Below are 24,497 nucleotides of genomic sequence, written 5' to 3' on the forward strand. Positions count from 1 at the left end.
TCTTTTCCAAAAGTGGGATGAACTTCTGAAGTAGTAGTTTTAATTCCTTCTGTCTAATGTTGCATTTGTCCTTCTGTTTTCTTAAGGATTCTAAGTCTGATGGATTGACAACATCTACATCTACAGGTGGCTAACCTTTTATTGTATTAAATTCTGCACTGTTTCAGGATCTCTGGAGTTTTGTTTAGGGTAGCTTTTAGACAAACGAAAAAGCACTTTTGGTGAACTAAAGACCTACCATGCTGTGAAAGCACTATTACTGGAAAAAAAAAAAGCTAATTGCAAGTGCTTAGGACAGCTATAGTGTGCAGAAATGTACGGAAGCTTGGGGTCTGTAATTTGTAGAAGTAAGAAAGGAGTTCTCACTGTAAAAGCAGTATCTATTAATAGTTTTGAACATGTTTTTAATGATTTCATATATTCAAGTGTTTAATTCAAGTCTTTTGCTGAGAAGGACCATGGTTGTTGACATTCAGACTGTAGCATTTGTCAGTGCTTGTTTTATTCAGTGCTCTCTTGTACTAATTACTAGCAAGGAAGCTGATGAATTTTGTCACTTTTGTTTTTCAGGCCAATAATTTTTGCTTCAGGTTTCATTTTCTCTAGGCACTCACAAGATAAGATTTTCTTTATGTGTCCAAAAAGGATCTGACTGATTGTGATTAAAGAACTTTTAATCACAGGTCAGGGTTTGGAATTCAGCAGAATGTTACAGTGCTCTCGAGGGCTATTAGTGACTGGTGAAAACCAATATCTACTTAATCCTGCATAGTACTCTGCCAGTGACAGGTTTCAGTATCATGCTTGTAGATTCTTCAGTGAAGTTGCTCACTTTACTAAGTTAATTGGATTAGCTAAGTGAACTTAAATTAATTTTTTATCTACTGTGGTTTGTTATTGATATAAGTAACTGTATAACCTTATCCTAGCTATTCCAGGAAGTAATACTGTTCTTTTTATGGAAATAGAATCATTAGAACGGCAACTAGAAGAGATCCAAGTAGAAAATTTTAATATTAAGCAAATGAAAGACTTATTTGAGCAAAAAGCAGCACAACTGGCCACTGAAATTGTGGGTGAGTATGTTAATATGTGGTCTGATTCTGTTCTCAACTTGTGCAACTTGTGCAAGTGATTATTTATTGAACTTCCTTCTTAATTAGATCTTAAAGCAAAGTATGATGAAGAAATCAGCCTTCGAGAAGGTGCAGAACAGAAAATGACAAACCTAACACAGGAACTACTGAAGGAGAGAAGTACCATAGAAGACTTAAAGACAGAGCTGGTATTCACATCACACTATAAATGTTTTTGTTATTTTCAGGCAATTGAGCATATGCCTTCCTGAACAATCACAGTTTAAAAGTAGCCTAACTGTTGATATTGGACGTCTGATTGTGGGTTGAAAAGAGATTTAGAATACCATATTTTTCAATATTTTTCCAGCATATAATACCTTGTGTATTAACATTTACCATATGGTATTTTGTAATCTGCTCATTTGATGCCCCACTTGAGGAAATTTGCAGAGTAATCCAGCTCTGGATGTGTTATGCAGTCGGTCCTGCACTTGGTGAATGCCGTTGTTGACACCAGAAGCTGTCTTAAGATTACTCATTTTCCATGAGGTGTTATGCTATGCCTGTCCCTGGACAGCTGTGCTCATAAGGACTGCCTGGAGTGGTGTTTTGTGGCATGGTGGCTAAAAGGCTGGCAGCTGTCATCACCATGCCTATGTTAATGTTTACTGTCATCTTCTTGGCTGATGATACTGACGTGTGTATTCCAGGATTTTGGCTCGTGGTGACTTGGCTCCAGGGAGTGATCTCAGTGACTCAGCGGTCATGCTACTTCCAGAGCTGTTGCTAAAGAACTTCCTAACTTCTTGTTTGTCTTCCACTGCACATGCTCTGGAAGACAGCAGGAATGGCATTTATCTACCTTCTTCCCTGTAGTCAGCTGCTGGCAAATACTCATAAGTTCCTCTTGGTCCTGATCAGACACTGGACCTGTCTATTCCTCTACCTGTTTTGTTGGTTTCTTGTCTTCTTTTTTCCTTCTGCGTTCCTACCTTTTGTTTTCCAGTACTTTTTCTCTAGCTGCCAACACTTACTTTTCTTTCTTCAATGCCCAGTATTGCCTTCCTACTCCCTTTCTTCCATAGCTTTTCCGTTGGAAGGACTTTTTAGGACTTCAGATGTAATTACTAGTGGATTTACCTATATGTCTAATGTGAAGTATTTTGACAAGTCCTGAAAAATGTCTCCTTTTGGCCATTTTTCATCTGTTCGTGATGTTTTCAGAGACAGTATTGTTTTAAAAGTCTGTAGTCAATTACTTTGTCTCTTTTTTGCCAGATTTGGTTGAAATGGGTCAACTTGTTCAATGTTTAATAGACAAAAACTGACAACCAGACAATAAAAACCCATTTCCTTTAGAAATTGTACATTATTTGTTTGTTTTCTTGTTGTTCCAGCCATAATACTGTCTATCTCATGTTGTCTGTAACTTAGTTTGAAAGATTTTTAGAAGTGAAATTGATGCTGGAAGTTTATCTATGAATATCATGTACCTCACTCTTGCTTTTCTGCTTTTCAGCTACAAAGGCCTGGTGTGGAAGACGTGGCTGTTCTTAAAAAGGAACTGGTCCAAGTTCAGACACTGATGGACAAAATGACTTTGGAATGTGAGAGAGAATCTGAAAAGCTGAAAGATGAGTGCAAGCACTTGCAGGCAGAGAAGGCAAACTCAGAGGTAATAGTCATACCATAAGATGTGTGTATTAACTTTGCTTTATTATTTTTTTCATTTGAAAATGGGAACTATTGATCACAATGACAAAGCTTTTTTCTTAACAGAATCTCTTCTAACTTACCTGAGAGACGTGTCTATTTATTACAGTAAATTGCATAGTTCTGTCAGTATTGACACTTGAAAAAGTCCCCAGGTGTTTTCTTGCAAAACCTTTTCTTGGCATGAGAAGTTACTACAGAGCTAAAGACCTTCTGTTAGAACTATTTCTGCTTAGAGAGAGAAGTAGAGCAGTGCTTGTGTGATTCAATATTTTTTTCTCTTTTAGAGCTTCATGTGGATAAAAACAGTTGTTAATCAGAATGATGATGTTAATCAGAATTACTGGGGGCCTGGTGAATCTGTACTTGCATAAGAATTCTGTTGTTGGGTGTTGCTGCCTCTCACTAGAATGTTGTTTGGTATATCTTTACTAAGAAACAATTTGACACTGAAAGGCTTTGTTACCTGTGTTCGAAACCTTTATACCTCCCTTCTCTGTTGTCCCACATGACTGCAAGCAAAGACAAGCAAAACAAGGCAGAACTATGGTTCCGTGTAAAATTGTTTCCATGCAGAATACCCCTTTTTACAGGAGGGCATGCTTAGAGTTCCTGTAGAACTTGTTGTATCCTCCATCCTGCTGATATTTCGGAATGTGAAGAAATTCTGGCATCTTGTTATCGTGGGCTTTCACGTGCCCTAGATTTCAGAACAGCAGTTTTATCTTCTGTTTCTTAATTTATACTGCAGAGCTTTAGAGAAGATCTGCCCTCGTTATTCTGAACTCCTTAGGGCTTTCCCTCCTGCCTTCCCCTGAACTCTCCAACAGATATGTGGAGCTCCAGGAATTGTACAAGACTACCATTTTGTACTAAACATGAATCTACAATTGTTTTCAAGTTAGAAGTATGTATGCCAAGAGCTTCATTTGACAAGAAAAAAGGAATATCACAGTTGGAGTTATGAGTGTGATGTGGTTATGTGGCCATGTAAGTTGCTGCATAACTGTAATTTGGTTTTAACTTTGAGATCCCACAACCATGCTGCAGAATTTAGATTTTGTTTCAAAATACTGTCTTTGTAGTCCCTGTGGTTTTGGATATTGTATTTAGTTTTCATGTGAAGATAAAATGACATAGTGATGTAGGCATAACAGAAATCTACAATCTTGAAACACAGCAATGTAAATTGCTTCTGTTCACTCAAATAAGGTATATTTAAGCTTTGACATAACTAACCATATTAAAATTTCACTTTAAAGTGCAGCTTTTAACAGGAAAAAAAATACAAATGATGATGTTTTTCATTTCTGGTGGAAGTAACAGCAGATTAGGAGAGAAGACCACGCAGCACTCCCAGCTGCTCCCAGAACAATCTAAGAAATCTTAGATGTGTGCAAAGTTTATAAATTACAGTGTAATTATGATAATATCAGATATCTGTGTACTATCATCAGTACACAGACTGAACCAGAGAGGGCTGAGTTGCTGCGTGGAAGAATGCAGTGAGCAGTGGCAGATTGATTCTTAGAAGTGTTAGTCTTCTCCGCTTAATTCAACTTATGGCAGCAATAGTGTAAGACATAGGTAGAAAGACATAGTCAAAATGTAAGTTTTATTGTTGCTGCAAAGTGAAAGGTTAAACTTAAATTTACTTGAAATCCTTGCGGTGAAAACGTCTTTACTTTAAAAAAAAACAAACAGAAGAAAAGCACACTTGTGAAAAGTATTAGCCATAAGAAAACAAGCAATGGAAGTCTTGTCTTGTTAAAATTGTACAGTTCTGGACATAAAAGTTTGCTCGTTTCATTTCAGCTTTGCACTTTTAAGACCAAGAGTAAGGTGATTCCTAGGCCGTTACATTGGGGTGGCTATGGCAATGTATATTAATATTGGTTTCCACAGCAAAGCTTTGGTATGAGACTTCTGGAGAGTAACGATTGTCTTAACTCTGTATGAGTATCTTTAAATGCTACAGGAGAAAGAAAACATGCAAATAGTTGCATAGCTCTGCAGTTGTCACCTAAGTGTGTCCATTTTTGTCTTTTCCTTTTGTGGAGTATTATGCTTTATTTCAGATTTGCAGCTGAAAGTGGCGTCCAGTTATGTGAGATGAATGTTCGTTCTGAGATACTCATTTCACATTTGGTTTCTCACTGTAGGGAATTCTACATAGTGAGCAAATTATGAAAACAGCTGCACTGCTGCAGAGCTTGGTGTTTCTGCAGTTTGGGATTTGTTTCAGCATCTGATAAATGTTCCTACAGATTGCTATGTTCAGCGCCAGGAGTATTAAACCCTAGGCAAGATTAGTAGATTAAATTATGGATGAACTTGATAAAGCCAAGTCTGTTTTTTTTTTTTCTTTCTTTTTCTTCATTTTTATTTTTTTTCAAACAAAGCATAGGCAATATTTGACAACAATGTATGAATGAATGGCTTTGTCTCTGCTCATTTCCATCTTTCATTCACCCCTTTTATTTTTTTCTGCTTTCTAATGGAGACACTTAAATGTGAGGTAAATTTTTTTTGAAAGCTTGCTATTGCTACATATTTCTACGTGTACAATTTCTATTGTATTAAGATAATGCTAAGAGGTTGTTACATAGATGCTTTCCTATTTGGTTAGTTTCATTAATTGCATTAATAAATATCAACCAAGCAGTACTGGAATGAATATTCATCCATCATACATTTCTATTTTAAGAGTGAAATATAGGTAAGGTCTTTGATTTGTGATTGAGAGAAATGCACGTAAATTATGGTTCTAGTTTGAATTGTTGCAGTAGTAACCTTAGCAGGCTTCTGGATGTCTTCTGCACCGTATTCTCTCACTTGTGAAATATCCATGCTCTGTTTCTTAAGAACATCTTGGATTGCTTGTCCGTCCCAGACAGATCCCAGGATATATTCTTACTAACAGCTTTGTAACAAAATAACCGTATAAAGAACAGCATTACAAAACTTGAGTGTTAATAACAATATGTAGTCATACAAAAAATGCATTCCTATCTTCTGTTTGGTCTACGTCTTTATGTAAAAAGGTTGTAAATGGGATATTTTTTGTCTGCTACTTCTGATCTTTACTTCATTCTGGAATTTAGTATTTATTTCTTGCTGAAATCTGTTCTTTTGAAAACAGTGGGAGAAAACCTTCTTTGAAATGATTGTTATGAAATACTATAGTCAACATGAATGCATTCATACAGAACATTTTATTTTTTGTGTTACAAATATGCAAGGAAACTATTCTTCCGTGTGTTTATCAAGAAGCAGAGCATTAATAGCAAGTAGAAGTCCCAGAAGTACCTGTGCTTCTGAGTAGCATGCTACAAATACATTTTATTCAGATAACTCAGTATTCATTAACCTTCTGTTATAAACAATTACCTTTGCTGTCCAGCATACGGATCAGTGTCTACATTTTTTAATTATATGTGGATAGATCAGACTTCAGAAATGTTAATTTTTTACAATTATTCTTATAATTTTCTAAGAAGATATGAGAAGTCTGCAGGAGGAATGGTCACAGAGTGACTGGAATAATGATAATGTTTCTCATTAACTCCAGCACAGCGTGCTTTGGGGCAGTTGTTACCCAAAAGTGCTTTTCTGGTTTGCTTTCATTGCTGTGTACAAATACGATGTAGTCGTTAATCTCTTCTGTTGTGTACCAATCCTGTTTGAAGAGTTAGCATTTGTTACCCTGATTATACTCACAGGGTCAGTGTATCCAAAAGTTGCACACCAAGTTTGCATCACAGTCCAGGCTTGGAACTTTTACTGCCTTTTCTAGTGCATTATTCTAGTATGTATAATCCCAATGACTTGGAATTGGGGAGGGCTTTACCTCAAGCTGGAACTGTGATAGTGATTAATGGATAATAATGAATAATATGCTGTGATTTTTCATCACTTGTGGGCCCAACTTGGCTGGGGAAATTCTTGTCTTGAATGAATCTCGGCTGGGAAATCATTGATGTTTCTGTAGCTGACAATACTCTGAGATGAGTTTGTGGATAGTTTTGGTTTTTTTTTTGTTTAGTTTTTGTTTTTAATGCATGTAAGGGCGGTTTTTTTTATTTTGCTATTTTGTTTGGGTTATGCAAAATTTTGTTTTAATTATGGATTTTCTGTCCATCTGTCTAGGCTACCATTAACCAGTTAAGAGCTGAACTTGCCAAAGGACCTCAGGAGGTAGCTGTATATGTTCAGGAGCTGCAAAAACTTCAAAGTTTAGTCAAGGAGCTAGAACAGAAAAACCAGGTGAGAATGCTGTTATTTCCTACATTTGTCATTTCACATTAAAATGGAAACATCACACATTGCCTTGGTATGTGCTGAAGACTGTAACAAAACACTTCTTTATGTTGTAGAAGTTGAGAATTCCTATCCCCTTTTTGCTTGACTTGAAGAATTTTCTAATGTACAAGTGAACAGTATTTTTAAGTGGTATTGGTACATTTCAGTGTAATTCCTAAGGGTTGTTAAGATTGCAGGTTTCTAACAGCTGCAGTTTAAATATATGTGAGCATTAACAGTTTTGCCTTCTCACTCATTAAAAGATTAAAGCAATATCCATCAAAATACTATGATAGTTCCCAGAAATTATAATTCAGGAGATGAGATCTCTGTATTTGTCTTCCAATTCCTTCACTTTTGGATTGTATCAGTGTCATATTTTCTGGCTTTTTATCAGAAAAATGAACAATAGAAAACTGAGATAAACTCCAGAAGATTTTTAGCTGATAAGTATTCATTGAGAGCTTTAATTAAAGCCTTCTGAACTTGGTACAATTTTGTATTTTGTATTTGTAAGAAATGAAAGGAAACAGAGAAAAATATGCATATTGGTTATTGTGTGCATGTATATATAACATTATGTTATTGTGAACATTACATATGTATTCAGCAGCAATCTTGCCAGTCATGGGGGGGAATACTTAATAGCATTTACAAAGATATAATAGAGTGCAATTAAAATTTGATAGGATGATTCTTGATTTGACTTACAAAATTAATTGCAGGACTGAGCTAGTGAGCGTTGTCATGCTGCTCTTTTACACAGATTAACAACATTTAATCAAGCTTTTGGCAAAATTATTGCTATAGAGAACAGAGAACTTGTCTGAATATGTTGCTGTTCAATTAACAACATGAAGTGAAACAGATTGATGAGTAAGGTACTCATACTTTTATGAGAGACTCCTCTGCTATGTCAGGTTAATGCCAAACACCATTTGGTGAATGCGATCAGAAATGGCACTGAACTACTTCCAGTTTCAGCAAATAAAAGCAATTTACATCCATCTCTTTATGCAGCTTACAATATGCTAACCAAGGAATCCTGGCATTGGGGAACTTGGATTTAGAATTGGAAAATGTGAGACTGGCTTCCCAAATAATAGAAATTGCTCCCCCTTTGAACAGGGCACGCTCCTTGAGGAAGCTGTCAGGGAGGCAGGACGTGCTACTGATACTGGACAGAGAACCTGGCGTTTTGCTGTGTACATCCTTTTGTAATTCACTGCAATGCAGGAAGATATCTCAGTACTTTGGTGCAGAGTTTTCCAAATCACATAAAACTTCAAGCAAGCAAGCAGGCTGTTTCTTTTATTTTTAGGAGCTATACTGAGAAGAGAGATGACAAATACATGAGATCAGTTTTATGAGACCATCAGGAACTGACTTCCCTTCACTTACAGAATACTGTAATTATGGGGCCTGGCTTGTTTTGCACAGCCAGACGTTCCTTTAGAGGCCAGAAATGGCCCGGAGGAGGCCTAACATGAAAAAAGCAATGTATGGTATACCTTGAAGTGTAAGACTTGCTGTAATTCCAAATGCATCAAATGTGGGTTCTTTTGATTTCTTTTAGGAAGGTTGTGATGCATTATCTGCATGGAAAAATGCTTGGTTTCCAACCTTGTACTGGTGTAGCTGTTTTGAAATTCAGTCAGTCATCACAGTGTTTATTCTTTAAGGCCTATTCACTATGACTGCACACATATATGTTATGTTCTTTTTGCATGTATCCATGGAGTAGCATGAAAAAAGGGATTGTGTTTCAGCTTGTATCTTGTGATATGAAGGCTCAGGGCTTTGTAGTGTGCTGGAAAACAAGCCTTGGGAAAGGGGCAGCTGATGTGTGCCCATATATCCCTTTATTATCTGGGATGCGTTCAAACAGGAAATGCTACTGCGTCCACTGATATAAGCTGAATGAGGCCACAGAGCTGCCAAAGTATGTGTTGTCAAGATTTCTTGTGTATTTCAGTCACATATGAAGGTAAGTCAGCCTCTTGAGTATGTGGCAATGGCTGTGACTTTGTCAGCTATATAAGCTGTTAATCTTTCAGAGGTGGAAGCTCTGGGTTGTAGCCTGCTAACACAGCCCTGCAGATTTAAACATGATTGTTCCCTGTTGTATTGTTTAACCTACCAGGGAGGAAGAGAGTAGCACAGAATTCAGTGTCATCATCTTGAACTACATGTAGCTGCTGCTTTTGGCTGTCCTTTGAATAACTTGTATTGAGAAGGTGAAGTAGTTCACATATCACATATCTACGTGTGATCTATGAACCTAATAGCGAAGTACTAGTAACGTTCATTGTTATCTCTACCTTCTCCTGTTCTGATGAAAAAGGCACTGTGGTGTGTTGGTTGGTATTTCAGGATCACCATTTAGTGTAAATGTTAGTCATCCTGGTTGGCCTTTCTTCTTTAATGAAAAGGGAACTTTATTTCAGATTCAAAGCAGTGTGAGCCTTGTCACTGACATCAGCAGGGTAAAGAGAGCACATGACTTATATGTTTAGATATCCCTATATGAAAAACTTCTACATACTGTAACAGCAACAAGTTGTTCTGCTTTTCAAGAAGCATTTTGAAATATACTGCCTGAGGGCTAAAATACAGTGACCAAACTTCAGTCTTAAGACAGAATTTTTGGCTGAGTTGTGTGCTTTAGAAAGTCTGCTTTTTTTACATGGACACTTAAGAGTATTAAATGTATTTGTTCTCACATGGATTAGTAGAATACCAGATTTGGCATTTCCAAGATAGTTTTCTAACCTCTATTTTTAAAAAGGTGGTTCTGTTTATCAGTAGTGTAAAAATAAAAGTGCCAGTATGTCGTTTACAATGACCAAAATAGTTGTTACCTGTAAAAACTGTAAAGAGCAAAATATCAGTTCAATTTACTTAATAATACTGCAGCTTTTTCTTCTGGCAAAATTGATTTCATTCCAGGGTACTGTGTGAAAATGCACTTCTAAGGTGTCCAGCACAGCCAGAATTACAGCTCTCTCTTTTCTTGGAACAGTGCTGCTGCAAAGTTGCAGAGCTATATGAAGTCTTCACACATCAGAATGACCTCAGTGTTGTCATTTTTTTCAAGCTAATTTGTTGGAAAGGTTTTTTGGTTTCTGCGTTTTAATTTAAAGGGCTGCTTTAAATTAAATAAAAGAGAATACAGTAGTCTCTGAAACTGCAGGAAGAACAAGATTTTTGATAGGTATTCATAGTAATGCTTCACTGGGACATTGCAGTATCTTACTGATACCTAAATGGAACTTCCTACCCTTCAAGAAGAGAATGAGTTACTCAGGCTGGATGGTGACCAGGGCCTTCTTTCATCTGTATTTCTGTGCTTCAGCAAATGCCAATGGAAGACTGAAATGGTTTTTGTGGCTTCTTTGTCATTGTTTTAAATGCTAGTTAAGGCTGCAGCTAAGCTTGAGGAAAAACCTAAGCATTCTTGAGGTATATCTTGTCAAATAAGATACTTAAATTCTATCAGAATACAGTTTTGGTTGGGTTATGAAAATTGGTTAAAATTATGTAATAGCTGAAAGCTATCTGTAAGTAACTTCTTAATTTGTCTGTGTGTGTGTCGGTGTGTGTTTTCCCCAAGCAAAGGCAATTGTAACAACCTGGAATTTGAACTTTCAGGGAAAGCCAATTATTCTTCAGGATACACAAATAGATTTTGTGTGGTGTTCTCACAAACAAGATTTTTGTGAGAATATGAAAACAGCATTTCCAGGTGTAACTGTGTGCTATATGGGCTCCATAATTAACTTATGTAACATGGCGTAGAGACCAACATTTCCTTTAATAACGTTTCTGAGTGAGCTTATTGCTGTGTTCTGCATCGGCACTTGGGAGACGTTTGAATATTGTGTTGAACAGATGTAAGCAGAATTGCAGTTAAATTGCAGTATAACTCTCTTTGTAGAATCTGACTGAGAAGCTGCTGAAGAAGGAGCAGGAGTACAGCCAGCTAGAAGAAAAACATAATGAGCTATCTGTGAGCAAAAAGAGTGTTCAGGCAAGCTTTCACCAGAAGGACCTGGATTGCCAACAGCTTCAGGCAAAGCTGTCTGCATCTGAAGCCTCGATACAGAGATTACAGACAGAGCTAGGTGAGAAGGGAGAAGCAAGCCAGAAGCTTAAAGAAGAATTGTCCGAAGTAGAGACAAAATACCAGCATCTTAAGGCAGAATGTAAACAGCTCCAGCAGCAGAGAGAGGAAAAAGAGCAGCATGGTTTGCAGCTCCAGAGCGAGCTCAGTCAGGTAAGAGTCCTTAAACCCCCCTAGACAATTCCTGTTGGTACCAGTCCTTAAACAGGCCCGTTAAGTTTTATTTAACTATGCCTTTTTTTGTTCAAGAGGAGTATGCAAGTAGATAACTCGTGTTTGAATAAATCTCTTCTTCCCCTTAGAGAAGTGAAAAAAGAATGGGCAAAAAGAAGTTGTGATAAGAGTGGTGGAAGTGGTTTTTTTTTTTCTTTTGGTTGTCCTGAACTCTCATTGGAAGCAAATGAACACATTTGTAACCCCAGTGGCATGACAACCAAACTCAGTGAGATCTACTAATCCAACCACTTTTCTACATTTTATTTCTGATGTTTTCAGAATACTGATGTAACGTGTATCTATCTATGGTATAATCCCCCCTTCTCTGAAAGGGAAACCAGTCTTATGAATTCTGTTCTGGAACTGTTATGTCAAATTGTCTTTAAACAAATAGCTTTCCATTTTGAATATTAGAGATGAAAGAGTCCACCTAAGGTTTGTAGCTGATTTCTTGCGTTATAGGAGTTTGCTGATTTTTTTTTTTTTTTTTTTTTTTTAAAATTATTTTGATATGTGAATAAATAAGGCTTTAGCTGATCTAAAAGAAATTGCTTGTCCACTCTCCTTCTGGTTATATGAACTTCTCCTTCATCCTCCAACTTTTCCCATCTCCTTTTTTTTTGTTTATGCAAAAGGTAAAAATTCACTGAAATAAAGAAAATATTGTCAAATGAGAATGCAATCAAGAATACTGGTTTTGCATGGCAAATATAGTAATGGACAACTACTGAGAAATCAGTAAAGTCATGTATTCTGATTTTGTAAGGTATCTGAATCTTTAATAAGTTGAGGCTATGGAAAACCAACATAAGTCAAGAAGAATATTAGAGGAAGTGAGATTACTACTGGAAGTGAAAATATTCTGTAGGAAGCTTGAGAAAAGTGAAAGTTGTCTTTTTTACAGTGGAACTGAACCATACTTGATTTGTTCACATTTTTTGAATGCAGAGAATATGTAGTGTGAAGAACAAGGATAATGTGATGTCTTAATGTTGCTTCTCTTGCATCTCTCCACAAAGACCTTCTCTTTATGTTGTCTACAGCCACAAAAACACCCAGAGCATAACACTTCCACCATCTGAATATTGTTCTGCTGTGTACAGTGAGTTATGGAAGCAAGACTTTCATACAACATTGAGCATACAGACATTCAAGACTGGCTTAACTCTGTCTTATCTCATGTCTTTGGAGAGTAATATATTAAATTGGATAAATATTTGTGTATCAGGATTAGTGTCCAGTCCTAAGATGGAAAAATATATGTTTATTTTAGGATGATGCACTTGATCTTAATATTTTCTCAGCTTTCAAGCATCTGAACAAGTCAAAAACAGATTAAGTTGCAAGCCGTGCATGCATGGCTTATCTTGGAAGAACAGTGACTTGGCAAAACTTTGTGTATTTATTACATCCTCAAAGTGTCTTTCCTTCTTCATTGAGTCTTTTTTGATGAGTGAAAGGAGAGATATTAGTCATCTGCTTAGGAATCCTTGTTTAGTAAAACTGCCTCAGTCTGTCTAGGCAACACATATGCAAGCTTCAGAAGCAAAGCCAAGAACTAGAGCTGAAATCTGGGTTCAGATTGTAAGGGCATTTTTTGGGACGGAGTTTTGAGGTAGGCAGACGGAGAAGGATCATGAAAAATGAGTTGCTGTGAAAGGAAATGCAGGCCTTGCATGTCCTCTAGGGATGTTGCTGGGAAGGAGATCAGTCTAAGTGAGAAAACCTAAACAAGCTGCTGCATCTTAGGGTGGGTTTTAGAATTGTGTTGTAATAGAATAGCTGGGAAAAGAAGTCATTCCACACATGGTATAAAATTAGGAGTGAAATCAAGCAAATATTTCTTTTCCTCTCTCCCTCCCTGCAAACAAGAGTTCAGTAACTACTGTCATGGAGAAAGCGAACTGCTCTTATTCATTAACAAGATACTTCAGTGGAGTTACCTTTTCCCACTTTAGTTCAGTAGCTTATGTTGACATAATGTAATACTGCTTATGAAGACAGATATGAGGATTTTTAGTCAAACCACATTTTCAAAGAATCTCCTCAAAATTCACACAGAAGCAATCCTGGCAGTTATGTATTTTTGCATAGTGCTGACCTGCCTGACTGCTATTATAGCCAGTAGCTGGGATTCTCTAAATATTACCAGTTTTTATCCTACAGTCTTCAATGAGCAATTGACATTTTTGCATGCTTACTGTTGTAAGTAGTAGAAGGAAGCTTGTATTCAAGCAAAGCAGACCAGTATTATTATTTCTGAAAAGATGCAGTAGTTTTTCAGTTGCATGTGCTCCTCTCTGAGCACTGGTGAAGTTTGTATATTTTAGGTTCTGAATGACCTAAAGTAAGTGATCTTCACAATGAAAGGAAGCTCTGATGATGGTATTGGTTCCAGCGCTGCAATGGGAATAGGAAAATAAGGACTACTTCAGTCTTGGAGGAATGTTAGCTGCTAATATATACTGTTACTCTTGTTTACTTTTACAAATATATTTTTTGTTAAACTAAGCTGGAATACCCTATAGCATAGCTGCTTTTGCTTGAGTGTTTCACAAGAAAAAAGGCGGCAAGACTTTACCATGAGTTCTGTAGTGATCTCATTGCTCCTTTTCTTTGGTAGACTTTTTTCTTCAGCTCTTGTTTGTATTTCTAGTGAGGAAGTATTAATTATTCAGTGATTACCACAGAAAAAGACGAATTTTCTTGCTTTTTATGCTCTGTCCTTCTTCATTTTCTACCTCTCTCTTAATTCTGCAGTCCAGTTCAAATAGTTAGCATTTCAACCACATGCTTAACACCTTTTCATTTGCAGTGTTTATGGTGGTGGATGTGATTTAGCCTGGTTTCCTAAGAAAATAAAGCATTTGATTCTCTGCCTCTGTCCCCTGTAAATTTTGTGCTGTGCTAACTTCAGTCAGTTTTGAAAGATGATTGAAAGGTTTTCAGTGTTGGTTCTTCAGCATTACACTTTTGTGGAAGCAGAGAGTTGGGTAAAGGAGAAAGTCTTACTCTGCCTTAGTTCATGCCTCACCCCCTCTGTGCCTGGGGGCAAGATTTAATGTTATCAAAGCCCTGTTCCTTGTTTCTGTCCTGCTAGGCTATCCTGGAGAAGGCTCAGGGGAGACCTCATTGCAGTCTTCCAGTACTTGAAGGGAATTTGTAATCAGGAGGGAAACAAACTTTTTACATGAGTAGATAATGATAGGACAAGAAGAAGTGGTTTTTATCTAAGAGGAGAGATTTGCATTAGATGTTGGGGAAATTTTTCACTGAGAGAATGGTGAGGTGGTGGAACAGAGAAGTTATGGATGCCTCATCACTGGAGGTGTTTGTGGCCAGGCTTGCTAGACCCTGAGCAGCCTCATCTAGTGCATGATTTAGTTGTTGGCAACTCTGTGCATTGGAGGGAGTTGGAATTGGATGATCTTTGTCCCTTCCAACCCAAGCATTTCTACAATTCTGTGATATTAGAGGGAGGTCCTGAATGTACAGAGTGAATGATACGAATATCTTGGATGTAAGTTAATAAGAAAATGAGCATCATTAATGTCGATATTTGTAGAAATGGCTTGCTGTGCTTTAATGACTAGATCACTCCCAGTTTTTGCATCAAATTGAACTTTCATTGTGTAGGCATAAATTTGTTAATGTAGAAGTAGGTAGGAGGTAACTGAGAACCTTTGGAGGTAAACTGAAGGGAAGGAAAGTTGATTTTATAGAACAAGCTTTTCTCTGACAGTGAATTGTGCAGTACTGCTCTTGATAACCTCAAAAATTCCAAGTGAGGTTTACATCTGGCTGGATGAGCAAGTCTAAGTGCTGACTTAGGCTCTCCTGCTGGGATGTGCTGAAATGTAAGCCACCAATGTTACTGCGTACACACTACAGCAGATTCATGCATGTTTTCTCAGCACTGAATGAATGCCTGGATCAAAATACCAACTCCTAGTTAGTAGTCTAGCAATGCAGAACAGTGTATTGTTGGAACCAGTGCAGTGGGTGAAGGTGTGTTGTTCTGGCCACTGAATCTGTGTGACTCGGATGTAAGGTGAGATCACTCTAAAGCTTTGCTCTTTTACACAATAGTTCTTATGTCTTTCAAAGATTGCCCTATTTGTTTTTCAGGTAGAACTTTGAAACAGATATGGAAGGGTTTCTCTAGATAAATGAGGATGTTTCTAGACCCCTTCTACCTACTGCTTTGAATATTTACTTATCCTTGTGCAGTTGATGCTGTTCTTAGATGTGATTTTGTTTCTGCATTGTATGGTGTATCTTCATGAACTCAGGAGCTTAAGTTGTTGTTTTATTCCAAGTAATGAAACTCTTGGTCAAACATGGCAAAATTGAATCTAAATTGGCTGAAGACTGAAGGAATGGATAACTTTATTTATTTATTTTAAATTTTCTTTTGCAGTTGCATAGTAAGCTTCTGGAAACAGAGCGCCAGCTGGGGGAAGCACATGGGCGGCTTAAGGAGCAGAGGCAGCTCTCTAGTGAAAAGCTGATGGACAAAGAGCAGCAGGTGGCTGATCTTCAGTTGAAGCTTTCTCGTGCTGAAGAACAGGTAGGAGCATTTTCTGCAAACTTTTATTTATACCATTTCTGATAATAGCCTGTATATAGTCATGGCTATTATTATAGCGACCTTAGAAGTTATTCCTAATGCACTCCGTGCACTTTCATTGTGTAGGCATGGCTGTTGTGTTGCAGTTTATAGGTTTTTTTTCCTTATAGGAGTGTCATTTGGCGAATACTGTTGAAGTCTTACAATGAAATTGTCAAAATCTGCCTAAATGCCTTTTACATTACAGATTTTGTAAGTCTAAATGCTCATTTCATGCGTGTATGTTCATGGTACTTTGGAGATAAAAGAAAGATCTTCCTTTACATTGATGATCTTTGTGTAATAATTGTATAAAAGAAAGATGTAGGTGCACCTGAGCACACATAAGTAATGCTTTGTGTGTAGATACTGTTGTGGGATAAAACTCTCCATGGAAAACAATGTGAACGTGGCACAGCAGCTCACTGATAGTTAATGAATTTTATCTGGTGGATGGGTAGAAATTGCTTGCTTTTATTCATTTTCATTTATTTTAATGAGTGTCTTATATATGTTGCTGGTTTTCTGCTACTTCTATGGGGATTGGCCAAATATCTGAGTGGTATGTTGTCAGAATTTGTAAAGCTACTACTATAAAAGAGGAGAGACTACTAAACTGAAGTTGCTACTAAAACTGCTACTACTAATAATGTTGTTTTACAGGTTACTTGCATTATCAGTCATTTTATATCTTAACAAGTGTTGAAAAAAAAAAAAGCATACTAAAATCTCTTTTTATCTCTTATTTTTGAGAACTAAAATACATATGTCTGATAGTTATGTAGTTTTCACTTATGATTCAGGATCTCATCTATTAATAAGAAATGCTTGAGTTAGATTTTTGTTCTTTAACTTAGATTCACACACTTCTATTTTTACACCAATTTTCATATATCCTTGTTTAGAATAAACTGCAGGCATTAGAATAAACACTGAATGCTATTGAAATACTGAATGGTGCTTACGAGTGTTTTTTTCTCTCAGCTGAAGGAAAAGGTGGCAAACTCCACAGAATTGCAACATCAATTAGATAAGGCAAAACAACAGCACCAGGAACAGCAGACGCTTCAACAAAACACGACATCAAAACTTCGAGAAGCCCAGGTGACTTACTTATACAGCCTCACATAAAGGCGTATTTCAGGTTTTTATTATTTTCAGTATGTTTTCTCTGTAAAAGTGGCTTACGGGACTTCAAAATAGTTAGGTAGCTTGGTGGGTAAATCTCAAATAGAATATACAGAGGGTGCTTAATAAGTTTATCCAACATTTTATGCATTAGGAATAACTTCTAAGGTGGCTATAATTAAGGAAGATGTTCTGCAATTTTCCAGAATGATTTGGAGCAAGTGCTACGACAAATTGGAGATAAGGACCAAAAAATTCAAAATCTTGAGGCCTTGCTTCAAAAGAGTAAGGAAAATATCTCTCTGCTTGAAAAGGAAAGAGAGGATTTGTATGCGAAAATTCAAGCTGGTGAAGGAGAAACTGCAGTTCTTAACCAGCTACAGGAGAAAAATCATGCACTACAAATACAGGTAAGAATTCAGAAACCTGTTTCTCTGCTCTTTTTCATTATTGTATCTTAACTACATTATTCCTCTCTCATTAAATATGACTGATCTTTTCTAGACTTTGCTGTTTCTTTGTATGTATTTTGGTAACTTACCCACTATCAGCAAAGAGAAGAGAATTCCTAGGTGTTTCCTACGTATGTACAGTAACAATGTACTCTTAAAAAAGTGGATGCATATATTTCTTTTTCAAAAACAGGTTTATTTCCTGCTTTCCATACTAACATTCAGTCTAGTCTGCATCTGTTGTTTTCTCATTTATTGATTTTGTCAGAGTAAGGCTAAATTGATGAGTCCCTTTTGTTTCCATTTTTAACTGGTATCCTATTGAAACTCTGATATTGTACAATATAGCTTTACTGTAATAGTTAGAGTTACAAGTCTGGAGCTGTGATAAGATGCCCTAGAATTCCAAAGTTTTATGACTTTTTTGCTCCTCCTATTACAGTCTCTGTTTACCTCCTCAATACAGGTAACTCAACTGACAGAGAAGCTGAAGAATCAATCAGAAAGTCATAAACAAGCCCAAGAGAATTTGCATGAGCAAGTGCAGGAGCAGAAGGCACATCTAAGAGCTGCTCAAGACCGTGTGCTCTCTCTGGAAGCCAATATCACTGAGTTGAGCAGTCAGCTAAATGAAAGTAAAGAGAAAGTATCACAACTTGATGTACAGGTAATGGAACTCTATGCTGCCTGGCAATGATAAATCCAGTTCTGATTTCTGTATTCTCTCTGGAGAATGTACAAAGCAATCTGGGAAAAAAATTAAGTGTTTGTGCTTGCAGACAAAGTAAGATAAGGCAAATAAACATGCAGAACATGTAAGTGGATTTAGAATAGGAGTAGATAGCAAGGTTGATTTTTTGTTTGTTTCTTTGTTGGATAGGTGATTTTTGGTGGTGGTAGTGGGAATTCATAATCAAGTTGGGAAAATTTGTCTTCAAGCATCTTTTGTTGTATTTGTAATGGTTAATCATCCACAGAACTGCTGTTATCACTCCTAGGTTCTGTGCATCAGAGTTAGAATCTGTCAAGTCGTTAAAGATGTTGCTGTTGCCTAGAAATTTCTTGTGCTGGTAGCTTTTACCTAAAACAAAGCAAAAGTTGCCTTGTTATCAATTCAATTGAATTAAACAAGGCAATTCCTCACAAGGCAATTCAGTGTGGACTTTCCTACAGTTAAGTACTGGTTACACTAAAACCAGTAAATTCTGTTCAGGTATCACAAAGAATGAACAACACTTTGATCAGAAGTTTGGCAGACATTGTTTTCTTAAATTAATACACTTGGAACACCTAGCACTGTTGTTCGATTAATACAGTGTGTTGTCAAGTAGTGTTACTCAATTTCTGAGCAGGTCTAATAACTTCTGTTGTTCTGTGATGTTTTTGCTGGGCTTTGCTATAAGATCTGGATTGTTCTTCAACAAGACTTGAGGGCTAAAACAGTAATTTATGGGCTGTTGCATCTGCTTTTTAAGGCAATATGGGCTTTGCTACAGCCTTTGAGAAGTAACGTTTCTGTTACAGATAGAAAATAGCAAGCTGTAGTAGTCAGTGACCTGACAGTTACCTCTATGCACCAACACCATTCATAGCTGCTGTATAAATGTAGGTGGCTGGATATTTTGGAAGGAGTGAGGGGTTGCTCCCTGAAATGCCATTAGTAACAGTGAAAGACAGCATACACATAACAGCATATTTTAGTTATTTTTTAATTCCTTTTGCCTCTAAAAATTTTAGAGTATCTCAAGCATTCATTTAGTGTGAAGTTATCAAGGTACGTGTGCGTGGATACATTGTCTATTCCTTTTTTTTTTTTTTTTTTTTTTTTTGCTTCTATGTAAAAATAATTCATTAGAGAAGAATATGAATAGGACTGTTCTTTAATTCTGCTTTTAGCTTGAAGAAGGAACTAACTGTGTTTTAACACATTGATTTTTTTTTTTTTTTTTTCTAAAACTTGAAAAAATTTCCCCTTCCCCTTTTTTTTTTTTCCATTAGTACATGAAAACTGCTAATGAAGTTACTCATAATAGATACTGTAATGAAGTACAACTTGTCTTTCAGGTAAAAGCAAAAACTGAATTGCTGCTTTCAGCAGAAGCATCAAAAGCTGCTCAAAGAGCAGACCTTCAGAATCATCTGGACACTGCCCAGCATGCGCTGCAAGACAAGCAACAGGTTATGAGAAACACGCAAACATAAAGTTCCTGTGTTACCTAAAAATCTACTTACAAACCTAAGAATAGTCTGATTACAAACTACATAAATATGTGACTATGCATTTGGAAATAATCTTGTAGGATATTTTAACCATGTGATGTGTTTTCTGTTCTTTCTGCTGTAATCTGGACCATATGGGCATTTTGCAGTGTAAAGAACTAAAATTGGAAATCCAGTCCTTGCTGTATGTTCAGCCATGGTTTGTGGTCTGAGCTATGGTATTTGAGTACAATTCTAACTTGTATGCTATGAAAAGTTTATATAATGCACTGGATTCAATTGAAAACTGTTAACTTTTATTACAGATTCAGATACATTCAAAATCAAAAAGTCTTTATTCAGAAATAATTATCTGCATGCCAGCTGACAAGAAGACATGAGGATTGTTAAAATTGCATGTTTTAGTTTGCATTAATCCAACTACAGCATTCCACCAGGTGCTGAATCAAATATTTGTGTTATTAGAATCCACGCTGTTGTCATCTTAGGAGAAATATTCAGAACTTCCTAAGGGCACCAATTTTTAGGTGGGAATATAATTAATAGCCATAAACATACGATGTCTTTTTGGAACTGTTTATTAAACACATAATTAACTAATAATTAAACATATCAGCTTGCTTGGAGAGTAAGAAGCTTGGATGTAGCTGTTCTCTTAGTGGTTACAAGGCAAACATCTTTGTGTCTCCTGTGGAAATCACACTGTTTTATGTTGAACCAATGATCTGGAATTATCTTTGGTGTATGGAGAGTTTACTGTTCCCATACTGCAGGCTTTCCTCTTCGGCGGTGCTTCGTTCCTGGGAGACATCGAGTTTTCTCCAAGGTTTTGTAGTGTTGCATTCTAATTATTGCTGTATTAACTCCAGGATTTTGAGCATTTATGACGTACAGTTCCTCATCTCTTTATAACTTCAAACACATTTTTTAAGCTCTAGCTCATAGCCTGTAAAGTTTTGTGAGGGATGTGTTGAACAAAGAGAATTTATTTGTGTTTTTCCATCTCGATTTCCTGCCTCTCAGATTAAAAAGGAAGCATAATTTTCCTTTTTAATTTTAACATGTTAGATCACTCAAAGCATATATTCAAAGGACATTACTCATTTCTAGAAGCTATTTAGAAGCTAACAACCCTCTTATTTTTATTTTACCTCAGGAGTTAAATAAGGTCAGTGTTCAGTTGGATCAGGTTGCGGCTAAGCTGAATGACAAGCAGGAGTACTGTGCTCAGCTGGAAGCCAATCTCAAAGACTACAAAGAGCAACATCTTTATTTAGAACAGAAAACCGAAGAGCTAGAGGGACAGCTTAAGGTTTGTATTGAACACAGTGTCTGAGCTTACTGAGACTGATGTTCACTGCTGCTTGGTGATATTTGATAAAAGCTGGGCTCAGATTACAGGGAAGGATTTATATGAAGTATGACTTCTGTAGGTTTTCTTTCTCACCAGTGTTCACTGATATACCCTTTGATCATATTCTCTTCTCCTGGGCTCGCGTATCACACTAAGTTCCCTTATACTGCCACTTTCCTTTAGTGTGCTTCTACCAACCTCTAAGCCTGGAAGGTGCTGTGAGGGGGAATATGATTACTTCCAGAAATTACAGTCTTCAGGTTTATACACATTTCAAGTGGCGCCAGGGAATGTGTCTTACATTGGTTAGCACAAGTTAATACTACCTTTCTGGTTTAATTTACTTCTATATATTTTTCTGCTAGTTTGATCTTGCATTTTGCATTCCATTCCTGGGCTTCGCTTTTCTCTTACATTGCCCGTCATTAAGTTTACAGAACCTTTAGACGTTTTCCTATACTAATGTTTTCAGTTATTGGTATGAATTAGTCCTAATTATGAATTAAATTTCTCCTAATACTTCAGTGTTTTAAAACTTGAGAAATAAAAAAATTTTAACGTTGTTTCTTGTTAAGCATTCTTGAGAGTCAAAATCGCAATACATGAAATCATATAATGGAGAGATCTTAGGAGCAGTGCAGAATTTTTTTGTGGTGCTATGTTCTGTTTTTTGAAGGAGATTAGCAGTCTAGAGAGTGCTTTTCCTAGTTATGGGCTTTTCTACCTGCTTTCGTTTGTGTTTTTGATACTTTTGCCAAAGTTTTGCGAGTAACCAATGTACTCAAATGCTTAGGAGGAATACATTGTTTACTTGCACAAGATTTGATGAGGTCCCTGGTAGTGAAGTGTGAAACTGAGCAGAGTTGTTGATGCTTTCTACAGGAATGCAATTGTGTGTAAAAGTCTTCATGTCATCACCATTCTTTGTGTTATTCCAGTTGAATGAATGCATGGTATTTAAAAGGAGGAAAAAAACAGATGACAAACAGCAGAAATCCTCAGGAATTTTCTCAGAGGAGCTTGATGATTTTGTATTGTGACCACTGCATAAAAGCAGAAGTGCCTATAAAACAGCTAACATGTTGAAGAGTCTAAGCAGTACCTGATCGCTATACTGTTTATATTCCACATAAACAAATACCTTCAAAAATGAAACAAAATATACATTCTTTTAGATGAGAACAGTATTTCTTTATAGCTGTAGTTCATGTCTTTGTTGTTACCAAAGAATATCGGAGTTGGGGCTATGTAAACCAGTAGTCATTTGAAACTGCTGAAACTGTTGGTAGCTAAGAACCTAGCTGAGAACCAAAGCCAAGCACTTGGCTTTTTAAATGGCTTTTTAAAGATGTCTGTGTTTTATTACTTTATTATTTATTACTTTGCAATAAAATAACTGCTTGCGTTTAATTTAAAGGTGATTTCAGAATGTTTTACCAAAACAGTTTGCTTTTAGGGGATTGAAAGAGTTGCAGGAACTAAATAATGAAGGGCAAGTGGCCAACTAATGAAAGATATGGATAGTGTGTGATAATTGTCGCTGCTTTCTACAGTAAGAACTTTCCAGTAAATACTGCTGAATGACAGTACTTCTGTTTTATTGGTTGTTTTCCAATGGCTCTAACTTTTCTATTTTTCTATCTCAGAAACTTGAGGCTGACATTCTTGATGCTAAAGCAAGCAAAGACCAAGCTCTTCAGGAGTTACAGCAGCAGCGACAGCAGTCTACAGAATTAGACCTCCGAATAGCAGAGCTGAGTAAACAACTTGAAGCAGAAAGAGAAGCGTATGTGTTCCCTGTGTTGTAGCAGTTTTTGAAGTCGGACATAGAACTAGAGTGGTTTGGAGTACACTTGAAATTTTGTTCTTCCCTCCTGTAATTTCATAAAATCATAGATCAAAGTGATGTATTCCCTCTGCTATGAGATCTGAATTAGGTCCCAGTTGTTTTCTTGCACTTCACTTGCCATGCAGACTCCATCTGCCACATCATCTCATGTGAATCACTCACTGCTGTGATTCAGTGCATTCCAGTTTATTCACTGTGCTTGTCAGTTAAATATCTGAACAGTTTGAAGCGCTAAGGTCCATCTTGTATCCACAGCTCTGTATCTTTCAAAGATTAATTTGCGGTTTTTGCATGAGAAGCAAAGGAGTAGTTCCTGTCCACAGTATTTGAGAAAGGAAAAATCCATCTCAAAATAGTGTTTAGAGTTGCTGATATGTCTTCACTAGAGAGAAAAAATGCCCACATTCTAAAATAAAAAGGCATTCTTTGAGTTAGTTCTACAGTTAGTATTCTTAAATAGAGTTGTTTAGTGATACAAAGAACCTGTGAAGAACAACTTAAGAAATCTTTTATTTTTCTCTCTTTGGTTTTGTATTTGCAGTATGTCTAGTGCTAAATTGGATTTACAGAAGAAATCTGAGACCCTTGAACAAGCAAAACAGCAAATCTCAAAGCAAGAGGAGGAAAATGCCAGCCTCAAAAAAAATCTTGAGAAATCAAGTCAAGATACTAGTAAACAACTCAAGGAATTAGACTGTAAAATGCAAGCAGCAACAGCGGAGCTGCAACAGGTGAAATTAGAGAAGGATACTTTGCAAAAGGACCTTACAGCTACCAAAGAGAAACTCTCGAAAAGTTCTGAATCCTTCAAAAAAAGGAAGGAAGAATTAGAAAAAGAAATAGAAAAAGGAAAAGCAGCTGTAGCAGAAATGGTTAGTAGCTTTGTTCATTACACATTAAGTTTGAAGTATTTATTGTGTGATATTAAAACAAGTTTCTGCCTGAAAACAGTATATATATGATAAGACTGAATGGAAGTTAATTAGTGCCACTGTATTGAAGAAAAATGAAGAGAGGCCATTTTAGTTTCCTTTCCATAGCCTTTTATGTAGAACCTTCCCGTGCACTTGCCCGAACATCCTAGAAAGCTGCATACTGCAGCCAGAATAACATCATTGTTGTTTTGGGAGATGCCTAACTTAAGAGTACATATATGTATGAGCACATATATATGTATTATTTCAGTTTCAGAGAAGTCTAGTACATGGCAGTATAGTAACAAATACTTCACCCAAACAGTGCAGTATGGTAAGAAGAATGGACTCCTACTAGCCTTAAAATATACCTTTTTTTTTCTTCCTCCTTTTGCTTTGCTGGAAATACAACTGATGACTGTATCAGTAAATATTCAAATATCTTGCATGTCCCCATTTCCCAGAACCAACGTGTAGCTACTTTTATTCTACTCTATTAAAAAATAAATCTGCTCCTAGTTAAAAATAACACTTTTTC

General features: G+C 36.6%; 1 protein-coding gene across 1 annotated transcript in view; it reads left to right on the forward strand.

Annotated features, from left to right (window-relative positions):
- The window catches only part of EEA1 (early endosome antigen 1), a gene marked incomplete at both ends in the record, with an annotated part of 63,327 nt that overhangs the window by 24,564 nt on the left and 14,266 nt on the right, over positions 1 to 24,497 (forward strand). Inside the window, 14 exons of the mRNA XM_079549166.1 lie at positions 87 to 126; positions 930 to 1,076; positions 1,164 to 1,285; positions 2,599 to 2,754; positions 6,942 to 7,058; positions 11,032 to 11,370; positions 15,854 to 16,003; positions 17,027 to 17,146; positions 17,377 to 17,580; positions 18,089 to 18,289; positions 19,687 to 19,800; positions 20,999 to 21,154; positions 22,843 to 22,982; positions 23,587 to 23,917. Coding sequence (XP_079405292.1) covers positions 87 to 126; positions 930 to 1,076; positions 1,164 to 1,285; positions 2,599 to 2,754; positions 6,942 to 7,058; positions 11,032 to 11,370; positions 15,854 to 16,003; positions 17,027 to 17,146; positions 17,377 to 17,580; positions 18,089 to 18,289; positions 19,687 to 19,800; positions 20,999 to 21,154; positions 22,843 to 22,982; positions 23,587 to 23,917 — 2,337 coding nt within the window. The remainder of the gene's footprint in view (positions 1 to 86; positions 127 to 929; positions 1,077 to 1,163; positions 1,286 to 2,598; positions 2,755 to 6,941; positions 7,059 to 11,031; positions 11,371 to 15,853; positions 16,004 to 17,026; positions 17,147 to 17,376; positions 17,581 to 18,088; positions 18,290 to 19,686; positions 19,801 to 20,998; positions 21,155 to 22,842; positions 22,983 to 23,586; positions 23,918 to 24,497) is intronic.

The sequence above is a fragment of the Tetrao urogallus genome (genome assembly GCF_951394365.1).
Source record: "Tetrao urogallus genome assembly, chromosome: 1".
Lineage (NCBI taxonomy): Eukaryota > Metazoa > Chordata > Aves > Galliformes > Phasianidae > Tetrao > Tetrao urogallus.